The following is an 18,153-nucleotide window of genomic DNA, read 5'->3' on the forward strand; positions in this document are numbered from 1 at the left end:
TCATTGCCTCCAGGTGCAGTTCACAGTCTAAATAGTCCTGGCGTAGTCCCATCTTTCCCTCATCCTGCCATTTATTCCCCCTCTTTCTACTGTGCCATCACTTTCTTGGAGGAAGGTGAGAATAGATCAGTTCCCTGGACCTGCTGGGCATGCAATCACATAAATCTGACTGCAGACTGGGAGCAGCTCTGGGGACACCTAGCAGCCAGGACTCACCTCCTCTTAAACTACTGCGCCGCCCAGCCCTGCAGTGATCCACTAAGAGGGTTAGGTGCCCACGTTTCTGGGGGTAGCCTTCCAGACAGCAGGAAGAGCTTCTCCTCCAAACTTGAAAAGCAACATAAGCCAAAAGAGGAGGACAAACCCTACCAAAGGAGAGGAGTTTTGCTTCTTAGTAATACTATGGCAAGACATCAGTGTTCTTTGCAAACAGATGTAACCTTCATTATGAAGACACTCTTCATTTTCTTTTAAACTTAAGAGTCTATGTTGTAACCTGGAGCACATGACTACAGATTCAACCTTCCACACAAGGATGATTGCCAAGGGAGCAATGGCTGACTGGCTCTGCAGTTACACTGCAATAACAGCATGCAGGTGCCAGCTCCCTCATCGCTATGGGTTTAACTGGTGCATCATCCGAAGCAACAGTGATGACACTTCTGTGTTTGTATTAACCATCTCAGTTGGCTTAAAACCTGAATTCTTCCCCACTGTGACTTCCAGCTTTCGAACGCTTGATTTGCTTTCTGAACACTTCACAACAACTTTCCAAGATTTGTACTGGGATCTGCAAAAACACCTAGTTTGTTTGGTTCAAGCTTGAAATACTTCACTGCAACTCAGACATCTGCTTATTCACAATACAGTTTTTAACAATCTGCAGGAAGTCTGTTAAAAAGTAAATTCTGCGGAGACTGAAATAGTTTTGTAGGAGTAAATGAGACACATCAGTTTTCCCTTCATGAAAATGTAACCCAAATCAAGAGCTTTCCATGCAGAAGTCAAACCACTCAAAATTTGCAACGCAGCAATGCTCCCTCACAGTTCCTTCGGGCAGTTTCACGTGCAGGACCACGGGATGACACCTGAAGGAGGAAACCCCTCCAGAGGAGAGAGGAGCACCCTCCTGTTCTGGCGGGGGCCATTTCCCCGGGCCCCTCCTTGACCGCCCAGCCGCGGGGGCTGTCAAGGGGCCGCTGCAGAGCCGTTAAGGGGCGGTTGCAGGACCGCTGAGGAGCTGTTGTGCTGCCATTGAGCAGCCGCTGAGGGGCCCGTGATGGCGGTGGTGCCGCGGGAGGGCGCTGAACCGCGCTCCCGAGGCCCGCCCCCGCCGGTCCCGTGATGGCGGAGGCGGAGCCGCGCTACTCTTCGAGTGATTCGCCGCGGCCAAACAGAGGCGCTGCCGCCGCCGCACCATGGGCAGAGCCATGGGGCTGGCCGGGCTGCTGGTGGGACTGTTCCTCGTGTCCGCCGTCCTGGTGAGCACCAGCCTTCGTCACGGCGCCCCGCGGGCCGAGCCCGCGCTAGAGCCGGCCGGGTGGGAGCCGGCCTCGGGCGCCGTCTCCGAGGACTCGCTGTGGCCCCTGCCGCAGTGGCTCCGCACCTCCGGCCGCCAGCTGCAGCTGGCCCCCGCCCGCTTCCAGCTGGTGCACGGCGCCGGCTCCTCGGCGGGGCCGGCCTGCGGGCTACTGCAGGACGCCTTCCGCAGGTGAGGGGCGGCGGGGCCGGGGGCGCGGGGAGGGGCTGCAGGCGGCGGCGGGAGCCGTGACCTCAGGGCCCCGCCGGCCCCTGTGCTTCCCCGGCAGGTACTACGAGTACATGTTCGGTCAGTCCCGCCGGCGGAAGCGGGGCCGCGGACCCTTCGGCGCCCGAGCGGAGCCCGAGCTGTCGGAGCTGCAGGTGGTGATCCAGTCCCGGGACCCCGGCTGTCACAGCTACCCGCACCTCGCCTCCAGCGAGGCCTGTGAGTACCGCCCGCAGCCGGTCGCCGCCTTCCTCCCTCCTTGCACGGCTTATACGGCGTCGTTAGCGCTTGTTTTCCAATCGTGTGTCTAGTGTAAAAGTCAGGAGACTTTTCTTTTGAGGAACTGGAAATCATAAGCTCACTGACATGCTCAAGAACATTTCACAACAGTGGCAGCCAGAACATAATTCTTGCTCTAATGCTGTGGGAAATATCATCCCACAGTGAATCATGGAGCTAGTTAGAAGCGTAACCTATCATTTCAGCAGTGTAGCTAGCATTCAACTCATTTACCTGCTGCTATCTTTTCTAGTGACTGCCATTGAGAATCAGAGGTATTATGCTGTGCTGTACCCAGTTATGTGCGGTGAGGTCGTTGTAGTCAAAGAGATCAGCTTTCACTCAACACCCTGTACTGAAAGAAAGGCTGGCCTTGCTTACTCATCTGCTTTCCTTAGAAATAACTACATTTGAATTGAAGCTACCTACAACTTGACTTATGTACATGTTATTTCTGTTTTTCCTGGAAAACCAGAAAGTGTTCATTGAACTTCTTGCTATTCGTCTTGCAGTATTATAAATCCACTTTCTTACTACCAGTAGATACAAGAAAGGATTTAAAAACATGACCGTTATATTGGGTTTGTTCTGCTATGCTTCTTTAGTTCTATAACTGAAGTTCAGAGCGGAGAAGTACTCTAAAATCAAATCCTAATCACTGGAGAAGTTTCTTGCCAGAATTAAAGATGAGTTTGATTGTATTGCTCTTTGTCTGGGTAGGTTAGCACAGAACTGAACATACTCAGTTCATCTCTGTCTTGAGATAATCTTCTGTACTAGGCTAGGCAGTTGTTTGGTATCCAGGATACAGATCCTTAGGAAAAGATCCTTTTAATCTTAAATCTTATATCTGCAGCAGGATTATTTCTACCTGACTTGTGATAGAAGGTAGTGATTTTCAATTTACTCAATAAATCTAGCCAAGTCGTGCAATTTTTGTGTGCAAGTTTATCGTACATTTCAATGCAAATGAGGTATAGGAGCAAATTTGCTAATGCTTTCGAATTTTTCTGCCACAGTAAGGTGGCTATACTGCTTTACTGCTAGTTGAACTTTGAACTGGTTTATCAACTTCACATTTTAACCAAAGTTGTTTCTTGTCTTCTGTCAGGGAATCTGTTAGATTGTTTGATTTTTAGGCTGGACTCTTCAGAACAGAATTTTTCCCTCTGCTGGATGAAAGGAGTTTCCTGTTACAAATAACATGAAGGATTTTTTCACATTTAGTAAGCTGAACTCTCCAGACTTCAGCAAGGTTTAAGTTTCTACCTTTAATGGGATAGCTCATTCAGGGGATAAATCCTGAAATATACAGTTATTAGTCACTTGCTGCGTTGACCAGTTTGGCTCCTTTTCTTAATAGAGATAGTATGGATCAGTCAGTGACTATCCTATAGCAAGAGTATTGGATACGTAATGAAAGTACAAGTTATCTGCCCTTCTCCCTGCTGGCTTCTTGCCTCTTGTGTAAAAGGTTCCAAATAGCCAAACAAAACTTGTTGTTCTATGTTCATTTAAGGTATGATATATGTTCAGAAAAAAGCCTACTGTCTTGGAATTAAATCCCTGACTGAGCTACAATTTACCCCAGAAAGACCCGTGGAGATTGCAGTAGTCTTCTAAGTGCTGTTTCTTATCCAGAACTTCCAGTATATGCAAGCTGTGTTTAGGTTAAAATGGAAGCTTAAGGTACTTTCTTCATGTTTTTCCATTCAGGGATCTGATTTTTTTTTCCCCGTTTGTAATTAGTCCTTTATATTAGGCACCTAACAATATTACTTGACAAACTACCTCTCTAAAAAAAGTATGTAAGCATAATCTATATAAAAGGAAGGTAAAAGGAGAAGTAAACTTAGGTGGTTAGGCCTGGCTTAGTTACCCAACCCTTATCACTTCTGTCTTAAATGCAAAAATATCATCTGATATGTTTTAAATCAGTTGGGTTAAACTGGGCTGGAATATTGCCCATGTGCAGTATTAATATTGCCATTATTAAGCACCATATTGTTTTATCATCTTACTGATTAACTGTTGACTCTCTGACTAGTAGCTTGTATTATTTCAGGAGCACATAAATGAAAAATAGCTGCATGGATTAACTGTTAAAAGCAGCATTGGTTAGAATTTAAAAAACAAAGGGAGGCATGGCACTTGAAGAATCTAATGCATGTTAGCATTGTAGCATGACACTGTCAATCCATGCTTCCCTGAGGAATAACTTTTTTTTTTCATTTTATTTAGATCATTTAACTGTAACTGAGCCTGTGGCTATACTGAAAGCAGATGAAGTATGGGGTGCTTTAAGAGGTAAGCTGATGCTTTTCCTAGAGAGCTGTTAGTTCTGGGCTTATACAAACTCCATGCTAGACTAAGAGCTGACCACTGGGGCTTGTCCTCATTCAGCCCGTCATGGGAAGTAAGCTTGGGCAAAGATGCCAGAAGATGCCCAGATGTCTGTTGGTCAGACCATCAGTCCAGATGCTTAGTATCTCAGATCCAGTGGCACACCGTAAGTGCACTCTTGCTGTGCCTGAAATCAGCCAAGCCAACTAAATCCTGAATGCTAAAAAGCTCTGTGATCTACAGTGTGAATACATTATTCTCTGCCCATAGCGAACATGCTGGATGCATCACCAAGAAGACCATAATGCTGAGGTTTCAGTGTGCTGTTCTTACTGGAATGTTAGTCAAAGTTAGCAGATTTTTCATGCTGAATTAGAAGCTTCACCAGTTACCAAAATGACAGGAATACATGCATGACAACAGCAGAAATTTTTACCTTACTCTTGGTAAGGTCTATACTAGTCAAGGATTAATTTGGTACACCTGAGCTGTGGTGCTAATATTCAGTACTTTTGTATAATTGAGAGCTTGAATGGTTCTTTCTTTAGAACTTCCTTAACTGGTGCTTGAGCAATTCAGTAAACTATGCTAAAGAGAAAGAAACTCAGCTACAAAGCATTCTTTCTAATTATGTGAATGCCTATGAATAGTTATGGTCCTGTTTTTAACTAAAACTTCAAAGACAAGTACTGGGTTGTACTCCAGATCCCTTTATTGGATTTTTTTCCAGGTTTGGAAACCTTCAGCCAGTTGGTTCATGAAGATGACTATGGGAGTGTAAGTATACCTGTTAATTTAAACCACAGTCCTGATAAGACAGCCATGTTCTTTATTGTATGCCTTTCTAGAAACAGCAGATCTACTAGTTTCATTGAGTGTTTTTTCAGAAAGTGATCCTCAGAAAGCTGTTAACAAACCAAAAAGTAAGTATTTCCTGTTTGAAATGATGAATATAAAATGGGAATTCTAATTTTTAAATCTCTTTTTCTTAGTTTCTTGTTAATGAATCTGAAATTGAAGACTTCCCAAGATTTGCTCATAGAGGAATCTTACTAGATACTTCAAGGCATTATTTACCATTGAAATCTATTCTTACAAACCTGGTAAGTGGGCAGTTCTGTATCATTAATAATGAAGGCTTTTTGTTGTTGTGCTTTGCCTCCTGAAGCAGGTAGCAACTGGAGCTGGTATGAAAGGAGAACCCACCTCCTGTGGCTGACTACTAAAAGGACAGGGTGAACTTTGCTAAGTGAAGGTTAGAACATACACCAGAGACAAAGTGAGTGGGCAGGCACAGTGATTAGTAAATCTTTAAAGGAGGCTGGGATTTGTGGTACCTTGGTTCTCCGTATTTTCTGTTGCCTGAATCAGCTCACGTATTCCTTGGAAGCATATTTTGAGACATCCTACTGTCACCAAGCAGTGCAGGGGAGACCTTGCAAGTCCTGGCTTCAGTGCCAGTGATTGCAGGAAGATTTCAGTGTTTTCAGAAACCAGGCTTTGGTAGTCCGTTCTTAGGCTGCTAAGAGCAAGCCAGTAATTAAGCAATACAGAGCAGAGACACTGGAGTTGTTCATTGGAAGCTACTGATTTGTTTTCACCGCATCCCTTCAAAAAGAAAAACAAACAAACAAAAGAAATGGAACTTCCTCTGAAAAGCTTAAGTAAGCACACTAAAAATTGTATGATCCCACCTTGATGGGAAGGTGATAAATTTTGTGTCACCATAGCAGCTAAAGCTGTGGGTTTTCCTCTTTTGTACTCCCCTTTTCTGCTGTAGAAATCCTTGTAGCAAGCCTTATTTGGTGGATTGAAATGGGGGAGCCTTTGAGTGGAGGAACATGCAGTTTCCTGTCTCGTCTCTGTCTTGCTTTTCCAAGCTGAAATAGTGTTAGAAATTTTCCTTCCATGTTGCAGAACTTTGCAGAGCAGGCTTAAGATGGGCAGAAGGGACTGCAGGTAAGACCAGTCTTCATTTCTGAGGTCATCCTTGAACTGTGCTCAGAGCTTGCTCCTCCATGGGTATTTAACACTGGTATTTAGCTTTAAGATCAGTCCCCGTTCAGCAAGTAGCATTTGTGTAGTGTTTCATTTACAGCTGAGTGTGCTTCAAAGACTCAGGTACTTACTTGCGTCAATCTTTGTGTCTTTTATAAAACAGACAACAATGTTCAAAGAGTAACTTGACTTTTGAGACTTGCATTTCTAACTATTTTTGTGTTTCTGTAACTGTTGCTATTCTTTTTTCTTTCATTAAATTATCTCTGTGGCTCTGATACTTTCCCAGAGCTAGGTTTTATGACATTTTGCTGGTTTAAGAACAAGTGTACTTCTCCTCCCACCTCTGTACCTGTTTGAATCCAGGCTAACCTAATAAAAAGCGGCAGTAATCCCTCACTGATGTGTGGGAGGCTCAAGGCAGCAGTTCAAGTGCATTTCTTGTTTGTGTTCAGCTGCTGTACTGTATTTCCAGGAAGGGCATTGTCCTTGAGGAAGGAGTGGCTGAGGTAAAGGTTAGGAGGTATAATTTTCTATATGGGAAGATGGTATTTGATAGAAATGCATGAATTCATGCAGTAATTAAAACTTCTCGTGTCTAATAAAACACATAGGATAATTTTGGGGAATGGACACGGTATAGATCCTCCTTTGGATTTGGTGGGAGTTCCTGAAGAGATTTTGTCACTTCTTTAAACACAGCTTGGTGAAAAAAAGAAGGGGGAGGGGTGGAAATAACTGTACTGTGGCAAGGAATTGGAAGCAACTGTGTTGCAATTGCTGAATCTTAGATAAGGCAGAGAACCTTTATTCTGTCTGCTCACAGCATGCTACACTTCTAGTGATTCTAACAAACTAGCATAACTCATGGTATGTGTTTAACATTTGGAGTCATAATTGTAAGATCAATGTGTTGACATTTATCTTGATTATCTTCAAGTTCAAAAAAGGGAAGTACTCACACTGCAATGACTGAGAACATAAGGGGAACACTATCTTTGGCAGGGAGAATGCATGGTTTATTTTGCGTGCATTTGAAACAGATTCTGTAGAAGTCACTAGCAAGTAGGGATGTACTAAATAGTAGGAAACTCTCTCATGCTGTTTAGTTTTTGAGTCCAAAGTATTTAGGTAGAAAAGTATAAGTTTTCTGTAAGCTGAAATAGCAGCTGGTGCACAGAGAATTACCCAGATATGTTCTGAAGTGGAAGAAATTTGTAAGCAGTTCCCCTGCTACCAGCCTGTGCAGCATGATCAGATCAAGAGGTTGTTGACAGGAGTGGTGCAAATAGATGGCAGAGGAACAGAGCAGTAGTATAAACAGGCTGGTGCATTTTGGTGTATGCTTTTAGGATTTGGTGAAACATGGTATGCTTTGTTTTTTTCTCCTTTTAGCTATTGCATTAGGCATGCAGGATGCACTAGTACAAGACCACCTCTTTTGCATAGGTATTCTGTGAGAGTGAAGTGCTTAACTAGACTGTATTGCATTATTTGTTACAGGATGCCATGGCTTTTAACAAGTTCAATGTTCTCCACTGGCATATAGTAGATGATCAGTCATTCCCTTACCAGAGTACTTATTTCCCTGAGTTAAGTAACAAGGTGAGTAAACGTTATTGGTGCAGGGTGGGAGGGCAGAAATCTGGCATGTATTTTGTGGCGGGGGGGGGGGGGGAAAAGCAGAGCCTACCAATGGTTGAATACATCTGCCTTGGCTGATTGTGAAACAGTGCCACAGGAACAGTAACCAGGAAGTCCACATTTAGGATTCTGCCAGAGTGTCTGGGTGGACCATGTTCAAGTATTCCGTGGTGGATGCATGGTAAATGGCCTTCCTAACTCTTCTGTGCAAGTTTGCTGGTGACAGTGACCCTCACTGTTTGCAGGCCTTCAGGCAGTAATGGTGTGCAAATAACCCGTTGTGCTGAATGCTGCTTGGATTTCTGTTGCTTTGTTTAACTAGTAGATTTCCTGCCATTCAAACAAATGTCAGAGAGTTTCCTGTCAGCACTAGGTTTGGAACTACTGCAGCAGTACTTCTGCACTTTCTGAGATCTAGTTAACTTTACAAAACAAAACATGTCTGTAATAGGTCCAAAAGTGAGAGGTTGTTTTCTAAAACAAATACAGGGCAGTGTATCTCTTTATTTTCTGATTCACAGCAGATTTTGCTAACTAGTGAAAGCCATCATGAGGTTCTTGCACAGTCACAGTATAGTAGTAGCCTAGTCAAGCATGAATAATTAAGTAGACTAAGCTTAACCACAAGATTTGTGATTCTGTTTTAAAATGCTTGCTAGAATTTGATCCTCATGAAAACTATGTAGGCAGTGCTTGAACAGATGCTGCGAAGAATTTTATAATCCAAAATGTTTGATGGTGCAGTCAGATTATTTTTCATAGTAATGGCTGTGGGGACAGGAGTTGGACTCGATGGTCCTTGTGAGTCCCTTCCAACTCAGGACATTCTATGATACTATGACTTCTGTCCTATTCCCCACTGACAGCTGGAGAGAGGGAGATGGCTTTTGTCTCAATAGCTGCCTTTTTTGAGAGGCTTCTTGTTTACCATTATCTTTTTTGAGTAACTCAGCTGTGGAAACAGTTTCCAGATAAATAGAAGCTTAAGATGCTATTAATCATGATGAGTCATGATGCTTTTCTTATGTAGTTTTACTCTTTGGCAAGTATCTGTTTCAGAAAACTGTAGTAGTCTGGCTCACTTGTCACATTTGTTGGCTGTGTGGGAGTAGAGTAGCGGTCAAATTCAGCATCACAAAGCAAACATGATGCTAAATTGGGCATTGTATCAAAACTGACAGGCAGAGGTGTTGGAAGAAGACGCTATTATTTCTGACTTGGCAGAATTTTTCTGTTAGTCTTGCATATCATGTAAGAAGGGCCCTGTGTTTCAGGACTAATGATGAAGAGTTGGAGGGGAAAACTAACTTGCCTTTGTACAGAAGAATTGAAAAATATATCTTTCAAAAATGTTGATGGAATAGAAGCTAGCTTTTCTGTTTTCTTCAGAAACTATGAGCTAAGGAGGAAAGGATGGTATCCTCAGGAGATTTGTCTTGGTGTGGAAAAAGAGCTTAATTTTTCTGGTCATTTTGTCATCATCATTTCCCCCCCCCTCAAAGTTCTGTCAGTACAGCTGCACATATGCTAACTAGAAAAGGCCAACTTATAATTTAGACTAGAGAGCAGTTTTATAAGACTTTAATCCCAATTTTGTGAGCTGCTGGTATAACACTTTGTGAACTGTCTCTAAATGTGAATATTTTACAGGGAGCATACTCCTATAACCACATCTATACTCATGCTGACATCCGTCTGGTGATTGAGTATGCCCGGTTAAGAGGCATTAGAGTTATCCCAGAGTTTGATACCCCAGGACACACACAGTCTTGGGGAAAAGGTATGTCCAAGAAAATATTGTTAAAAGGCTGTGGTAAGTAGGGTGTAGCAAGCAAATAAACTTGTTAAAAAGCAGCCTTTAAAGTGCTTTGAAAGGCCCTTGTTAAGAGGTAAGCAAGGGGCAGGCTCAGGGATGGTCATGATGGCCATGAAATTTACGTGTTAGAGGAACTGAATTGAATGCAGGAAGCTGACGCTTCCTGTGCTGGAGGTGTGTGTGAAGGCACAGATATAGTATGTCTGCCTTAGCCTTCATGTTGTTGTTATCCCCCCATCCAGTACTCTTTGAGTTTGGAGTAATAAGGCAGGGGCTAGAAATAGTGAGTTGCTGTCTCTAGAGCAGAGATTTCTGTTTTGGGAAGGTTCTTTCAAAGTGGTTGATGTCTCTGTCTATTAGTGAAGTGGTTCATGCTGCTTCAGATACCTTAATTCAAGAACCAGTGCTTAGTTTTGATGTCTGTCTAGCCTTCCTTTCTTGTGTAGAGGTAAATTCCTAGCACACAGAGGTAGGACATCTACCTTGAGCAATATACCTCCCACCTACTTAGGTGTTAACAAAGCAGAGTAATAACAAGAGAAAAGAGGCCTCTGGAACAGACTTGTTATATTTGGCTTCCTCCTAGTTGGCTTCCTTACTAAATCCATTAAAGCTTTGTTATTCAAATAGTCATCCAGAAGCAGTTTTCCAGGTATAGTGACATGTTTCATAAATTAGTGTGTGTTAAATCACAAATCTAGAAGTCGGAGTCCTGATTTCCAGTTAGAAGGTTCTTCAACCTAGGGCAAGTTGTTTTGTTTCATACTGCCTCTATTTGATTATACTGTTAACCTTTTTAATATGGGTATCTGCTTCTTCCTGCTAGCAAAGTTAGCATACCAACATGGAACTGAATATCCTCTATTAATTGTTTCTATTAGGTCAAAAAGATCTTCTCACCCCCTGTTACAATGGAGAACAGCCAACTGGGTCCTTTGGACCTGTAAATCCCATTTTGAATACAACTTATGACTTCATGACTAAATTCTTCAAAGAGATCAGCAGTGTATTTCCAGATGAATACATTCATTTGGGAGGAGATGAAGTGAACTTCAGTTGTTGGTACGGTGACAGTTCAAAGAATAGTGCCTCTTAAACTTGCCTAAATCCATCAATTATGGAACTCGGTTGTGTGAGACAATTTTTTCTGCTTAACCCGAAGATCTCCACTCTACTTCTGTAACTATTTACAGGCAGAGAATTTGTGATCCTCAGCAAGCGATGTTTTGCAGAATTTTGCTTTGACTAGTAGTTTCACAAGTATTCAGGTACTCAGAAGGATTTCTTTATGAAAATTAACCTCACAGGAAAGAGAGCCAGTATGGTAGAAAAGTACTATATGAGAAAATTAACATTTAAATGCTTTGTGTTAATGGAAAAGCAGTTCTTTCCATTGAGTCCTACCTTCCAGAAAATCTGCTGACATTAGATGTCACAGTACTGACTCTTGTGTGCTTGTATTAAAGTACGGCATGTATTAATAGAGTTTTTCAATTGTTTGTCAATTTTGAATATTTTGGAGTCTGGAGTAACTAATAATACGGAATTTGGAGCAGATCTAATTGGATGAGTATTCAAATTGATCTAGTTACTATTTGTGCATTCTCTTGTAACACCAAATCTGAACACTGAGGAATTGCTTTAATTCTTAAACAGAGAGAAAAATTTCTGACAAATGCTTTATCACAAAAGTGTTTGTTTTGCTTTGGGGTATTTTCCCAAATTCTATATGTCATTCCCACAGAATCCCTGGTACTGTGGCTGTTCAGTTTCCATACCTGCTGGCAACCTTCCCACAAAGTCGCAGAGAAGCGCCAGAGCTCTTAGGAGCTTGAGGCAGACTGCCAGAGACTGCTTCAGAACAGGGCCTCCAGTAATTCTACTAGAGAAGTAGGACTATTGGCTTTATTTCAAATCAGGATGAAACTGTTTCAAAATACCTAAATCACATTAGCCTGCTGCATCTGCTTGTTTGTGCTTTTCAGGCTATGTCACGCCTAAGGTATCAGCTTGTGTCCTGTGCATAGGTGGAAATGGTTGGGAAATTTGGTTTAAAATAAAATAAAACTCTTTTTTTTTTTTCACTTGTTTTGTTATTATTTAAGGAAATCTAACCCTGAAGTGCAAGAGTTCATGAAGAAGCAAGGATTTGGCATTGACTATGCTAAACTGGAATCTTACTATATTCAGAAGTATGTTATTTATTTTTAATTCTTGCTCAGGTTTTCATAGCCACTGAGGATGGTGTTGAGGTGCAGATACTGAGGCTGATATAGGCTAGCCTATATTGTTTTAAAAAACTGCCATGTATTGGGGACTACCCACTTTGTTTTATTTTAATACACTGTAACGTGTAAATACAAAGTGAAGTTCACAGCTCTAAAATATGGGACACAAGGACGTGTAGGCTAGTTCTATGCACACTCTGAATGTGTTGGGCATCTTAAACTAGGTGTCTGCTGTAATGTCAGCACAGAGGGTGAGGAGAAAAAGGCCTAAGGTTTTTGCAGCTGTTTATTTCCCTTGTTCTTAAATAACTTGGGTTTAGACACCTGTGTGACTTGCTGGTAGTTCTGAACATCAGTTTGTGTTACTGCATGTGCATATCCTTATACATGGGAGAATCCCCTTTGAGGCAGAGCACTGAAGGCCAAAACCAGAAAAAAGTGGTTTTTCTTGATCCCTTATGCAGTGCTGGGAAAGGCCTGATGTGCCTTAGGGCAGAAAACATTGCTACTTTATGTGCCTGTACTGATCACCTTGAAGTTCACAAGTATGATCTTATTTCTAAATTCTAGGATTTTGGACATTGTTTCCTCCTATAACAAAGGATACATGGTCTGGCAAGAAGTGTTTGATAACAAAGCACAGGTAAGATGGGGGAATAAATAGATACTCTTGCATAACAGCATAATATTGCTGGAGGCTTCCAAAGTAGACTATTAAGTAGTTATGGTTGTGTCTCATAGGAGTTAAAGCAAGTCTGCTGACTTCAGCAAGTCTCCCCAGGTGTGGGGCCTGCCTTGAAATTATCATTGGTTGACCACGTAAAACAGGTGGAACAGGAACACCAGCAGTGAAGTGCTTTCTAAAGGCAAACACAGATAATGTAATATGCTTTAGAGCATCAGAGTAAAGGGTAGGGAAGTTTTCTGTTGATATCCATATGTTTGATTTCTTCTTTTTATTCCTCACGTAACTGTGCATCTGTTGTAACACCAGCTGCTCAGCTTTCCAGAGCTGGTCAGATAACTGGTGCAGGTAAGCACCCTCTGTTTAAACTCCAGTGAACGCTGTTTAAAACCAGCAAAAAGCTAATCTGCTTTAGATTGTGAGGGGAAAAAAAAATTACAAAAAATAGCTTCCAAAATGTTCCTTTTCAAAACAAAATACCCAGTTTTGAAATCAATCGTGCTTTTTCTTGATAACAGCAATTAGGATTGTCTTTAATATTTTGGGTTTGGTTTGTTTTGTTTTTCTTCCTTTTAGCTGAAACCAGACACTGTAGTTGAAGTGTGGATGGAAAACAACTATGCTCATGAATTGAGCAGTGTCACTGGAGCTGGGTTCACTGCTATCCTGGCGGCTCCCTGGTACTTAGACTACATTAGTTATGGGCAAGACTGGAAGAAATACTACAGCGTTGAACCACTTAACTTCCCTGGTTTGTTACTTTTTTTTCATATGCATGTTCCATGCAGGAAAGTCTTTGGTTCATAGTAAGGTGTAAATGGGAAGAAAGAATAAGGCTATTTAGAGTGGTCATGCAGCCACTGTGATCAGATATGCTGTAATTGGAGGACTTGAATGTCAACTAGAAATCTGGAAAATTCTCAAATAAAATCCAACTTTCCACTTTTCACAGGGACAAGTGTTACCTTCCTCAAGCATCTGGCCCTGGTACTTGTGTGAGGCAGGATGCTAGCCTAGGTGGACGTATATGCTTCATGCATTAGGGGCAGAGCTGTGCAAAATGGTTGTTGGTAGACATTGAATTCATGTGTTAGCAAGCTTGTAGAGCGTTGGACTGTTCTGTAGACAGGCATGTTCTCTCCCTCTGGCTAAAGCTGATGCAAACATCTACTCTTTCCCCAGGGCTTTCATTTTGCGCAAGGTAGCTCTCATTGCTGATTAGGGAGAACACCTGACTTCATAGCTTTTTCAAGGAATGTTCTGTGTGTGATAGAATGTCCAGTTTCAGTCACAACTTAATCTCTGAAGAATGTCAGAAGGCTGAGGAATGTCTTCAGAGGATAAAAAGTAAAATCCCTTCTGACAGAGAAGGGAAGTGAGTTCTTTGGGCAAATGACTTGTTGATTCTCACATTCAGTACAAGACTACCAAAACATTCAGTTAGTGCTCAGGATAGATGTTTTATATGATAAAACAAACAACTGAACATCAGTCCTCTCTCAGTATTGGAAAATGAAATTGTTGATATATGTCCGCCTTCTGGGCAAACAGAAATTGTAACTTTCTGCTTTGAATTCAGGATCTGAAAAACAGAAAAAGCTTTTAATAGGTGGAGAAGCCTGCCTGTGGGGAGAATTTGTGGATGCAACTAACCTCACACCAAGATTATGGTATGAACTGCTTTATTGTTATATTTTGAGAGAGTCAGCTACAAGGAGCATTAATTAATCCAAAAGGACTGTATGTTAGTGGTAACAGTGCACTGTGCTGATCCTGGGCAGCTACAAAAATTGCTGCTTCTGGATATCTAAGACCTGGTATTAAAAACTTTAATCCATTCTTGGTTATAGATCATAGCTAGTCTAAAACTCAGTATATCTTTACAGGCCTCGAGCAAGTGCTGTAGGGGAAAGACTCTGGAGCAGCAGGAACGTGACCAACTTGCAGGATGCCTATAGAAGACTGACTAATCATCGATGCCGCATGCTCCGGTAAGATCAACAGCTATAGTAAAGCTTGGTTCACGTGCCTTATAACCAATGGAGTTTCAGTACAGGCCTAAACTCCTGGCCTGGAAATGAAAGGGAGGAGGGCTAGCAGTCTGACTGTGAATGTCATCCCATATGGTTTTGTATCCATGAATATAGAAGAACAGATACACTAAGACAGGAGTTGTAGACAGTTTTGCAACTAGTATTTTCAGAACTCATTAACTTTCTTCAGTGAAATACTAGAACTCATCTGTGCCTGTCCTTCCTGTAAAGGAAAAACCAACACCTTTTCAAACAAAAAGGATATTAAAGGGTATATGGGAGAATTACATAGACAGGAAAAAAAGTAGACTTTTTAAAAAAGTTGTTTATTTTTTATTATAAATAATAAAGTTCTGCAGCAGGCAATCAAGTGGAGCTGTGTGCATGAGAGGTGAGCTTAAGCCAGCTATTCCTTCAGGTATTGCCGTAGTGTAGGGACTGAAAGGGGTGGATGAGGAGTACCTGATAAATTTTAATTCATTTATGACTACTGTAAAGGAAGTCATAACTACATAACATATTCTCTCTGCAGTTCTTTCCTAAAAGGTACCTAGGCAAGTTACCGGTTAACCATGGCTAGTGCTGTCTTTGTATGTTTGCAGTTGTAGAAACAAGTGATTTCTAGATCTTAAGTTTAAGTTTGACTCCACTTTTAGAAGTATATAGTCAGAGAGCCTTTAAGGTTTTCCCAAATGCTGTGGCAAGTTGGACTGCAGCAAGAATGCAACACAACATCTAATTTCTCTATGAAAGCTTATGACAGGTCATTGAAAATCCCAACGGTGTGAAGAAGTATTTCCAGCTAGATACAAACCAGCTTTTTCGAGAACAACGGCAGTTACAGTCAGAGTTAAAACTCAAGCTGTCTGCTTACGTTCCTGTAGATGTCTTAGTATGATTATCTGTTGTAATCACTGAGTTTTAGCTTCTAGTATAAACTAGCTCTTCAATTTATGAAGTTAGGAGTGACTGGAAGACTCCTAAATTTTGACTTGTGGCATTTATTTCAAGCTGGCTTAAAATAATGCTGTAGGAAAATTGCTGTATGTAAACTGTATGATCTCCCTCAGTCTTGAGAAAAATAGATACATTAAAAAAAGAGTTAACAAATACATGATAAAAACAGGATTAAAGGGCTTTAAAAACTTAAGTCCTATCACTAAACAGGATGGTGTATCTATTGATGGGGCTCAGAGAAAACACTGACACAACTGAACAGTCAAGTGTATGGTAGCTGTACCTCTAGGATTAGGGTCTTAGAGTGAACTAAGCCATGCTGTTCTTAGATGAGGTTAACTGTTGCTGCACCCTCATTGTCTTCCTTAATGCTGGCACTTGTATTGCTGTACAGGGAGCTGATCCAGATGACTGCAGCTTCTCTGGTAGTGCTAGCATGAGAACTACAGAATGCAGGGGCAGACTAAGAACCACCCCCCCATACTTTTTGCACACCTTTTCCTTAAACTACTTGTCTGGTGCTAAAACCGCTTTGCTGGCATATACACTTAGGATGAACAATTCCTGCTATAAAGAAACTACTTTAATGAAGGGACATGTCCTCCTGACAATGATTCCTTTTATATAAGCTTTGAACTAGAAAAATACCAAAGAGACCATTCCCTTTCCACTGATGAAATAAGCATTCCCTGAAGCTGCAGTTCTGTTGCCTTTCATGCATACAGGGCTTCGTTAGCATTGTGTGAACTCAAAGAGCTGATTTTATCAGTCAGGCTGTTGTAGTCTCAGAGCATGGGCAAAGGACTGTGTCCCTGCTCACACTTTCATACACGGTATACACAGACCACGGCAGTTGGAAAGGCTCCTTGGCCTGCTACAAGTAGAATAAACAGCTCTGGCTTGCTCTACAGTTGGGTATCAGGGAGTGAGTAGGTAGAACTTTCTGTAACAGCTAGACCACAGTCATAGAAGAACAGCAGCTCTGCCTATCCAAGGCCACTACTGTTGAAATAGTACCATAAAAGCAGTAGCTGCTGTTCAGATCTAAACTCAGCTTCCTGTAGAATACAGTAGCCCAAATTACAGAGAAATGGTGATGGGAGAGGGGAGACAAAGGTGGGTGTGTATTCCAGAGACCTAGACAACAACCCTGTCTTTTTAAGAGTAGGTCTTGCTTAGGGGCAAGCAATAGTTCAGCTGAGCTGTTTCATTATTCAGTTTCTCCACTGCAGCTCTTAAGTGCAATTTAAACACCAGTATATATTACCCTACAAATCACAGTAGCAGTACTATCTAGCTCTTAAATATCCAAGAAGCAGAATTTTGACTACAGCTACTTAACTCTGAAACACCTTTCCATACTACCTTATTGTATAAGCTACAGGGCTTTTCTTGTTTGTTTGTTTTTAAAGCCACATAAGAACAGAATAATTTATGACAGTGTAGCTGGAAAAAATCCTGCTTACTAAAACTGTCTTCCCCCAAGAAAATGAATGAAAAGGATTTAAGTACAGCTGTATATGAAGTAAACATTGGGGTTGGGGGCAGGGGTAGTGTGTAAATGTCAACTGATAAGAATGTGAAAATATATTGCTTTTATTGAAGTCAGTATTTTGCAGAACAGTGAGACAACTAGCCCTGAATTTAAGCTTTTCAACATTTTAATATTCTGGTACACCTGATTGAAAAAGAGAACTGCACTTAAGTATGATCAATGGTAGAATAGTTGTTTGATTATAATCACACACATTCCACTTTATTTTAACAGCCGTGGCATAGCAGCTGAACCTGTGTTTGTTGGATACTGCACCCATGAAGCAAGAGGGCAGTAACTGCTACAAAGACTTCTAGTCAACAGCCTGAAGTGCCTCTGCAGTATGAATATATGTACATGCAGTTTGATATTTGAACCAATACTTAAGAGTGAAAATTTTTAAAATAAAGTTATTTGATGTTCTTGTTGGGAGTAAAAATGATGGTTTGTAGCTTTCATTAGAAATAGGGCATCTTCACTGTGAAATCCTGAAACTTGATACCATTCTCCTTACATTCTAAAGTTGAGGGAAAATAAAGCTAAGCAAACTAGCTTTGAAATAAAAAGAATCTTATCATTTGCCATTTTTCTATGTAATCAGATAACTGCACACAGCAAATCAGAACCATGACAGCTGAAATCACTCATTCCAAAAGGTCAAAAAATATCCTCCCCCAGCATACTCCAAGGTGGTATGTAGGGCTCACTGTCCTAGGAGATCTCTGCCTTTCTTCTATTTTTTGCACAGATCTTACTCAGTTTGCAGAATTATCCATTCCACATATTTACTAAACCAAACTGAGGCAGAAGTTACACCCAGTACTGATCTTTGTCCTGACCTCTGGTTCCAGTTGGTTTCTAACCATACAGGAAGTAATACTTATGGTTG

The 18,153-nt window shown here is 41.4% G+C and overlaps 1 protein-coding gene across 1 annotated transcript; it reads left to right on the forward strand.

Moving 5' to 3' along the window:
* The first annotated feature begins 1,360 nt into the window (after nt 1–1,360).
* On the forward strand, nt 1,361–17,703 carry HEXB (hexosaminidase subunit beta). The gene is made up of 14 exons (XM_075078803.1): nt 1,361–1,711; nt 1,809–1,966; nt 4,268–4,333; nt 5,100–5,146; nt 5,362–5,472; nt 7,871–7,972; nt 9,662–9,791; nt 10,709–10,889; nt 11,933–12,019; nt 12,626–12,698; nt 13,317–13,491; nt 14,320–14,410; nt 14,627–14,731; nt 17,499–17,703. Exons 1-14 carry the CDS (start codon nt 1,419–1,421, stop codon nt 17,560–17,562), a joined length of 1,683 nt encoding a protein of 560 aa, XP_074934904.1. The 5' UTR covers nt 1,361–1,418; the 3' UTR covers nt 17,563–17,703.
* The last annotated feature ends 450 nt before the right edge of the window (nt 17,704–18,153 follow it).

Source organism: Phalacrocorax aristotelis, chromosome Z (assembly GCF_949628215.1).
Source record: "Phalacrocorax aristotelis chromosome Z, bGulAri2.1, whole genome shotgun sequence".
NCBI lineage: Eukaryota > Metazoa > Chordata > Aves > Suliformes > Phalacrocoracidae > Phalacrocorax > Phalacrocorax aristotelis.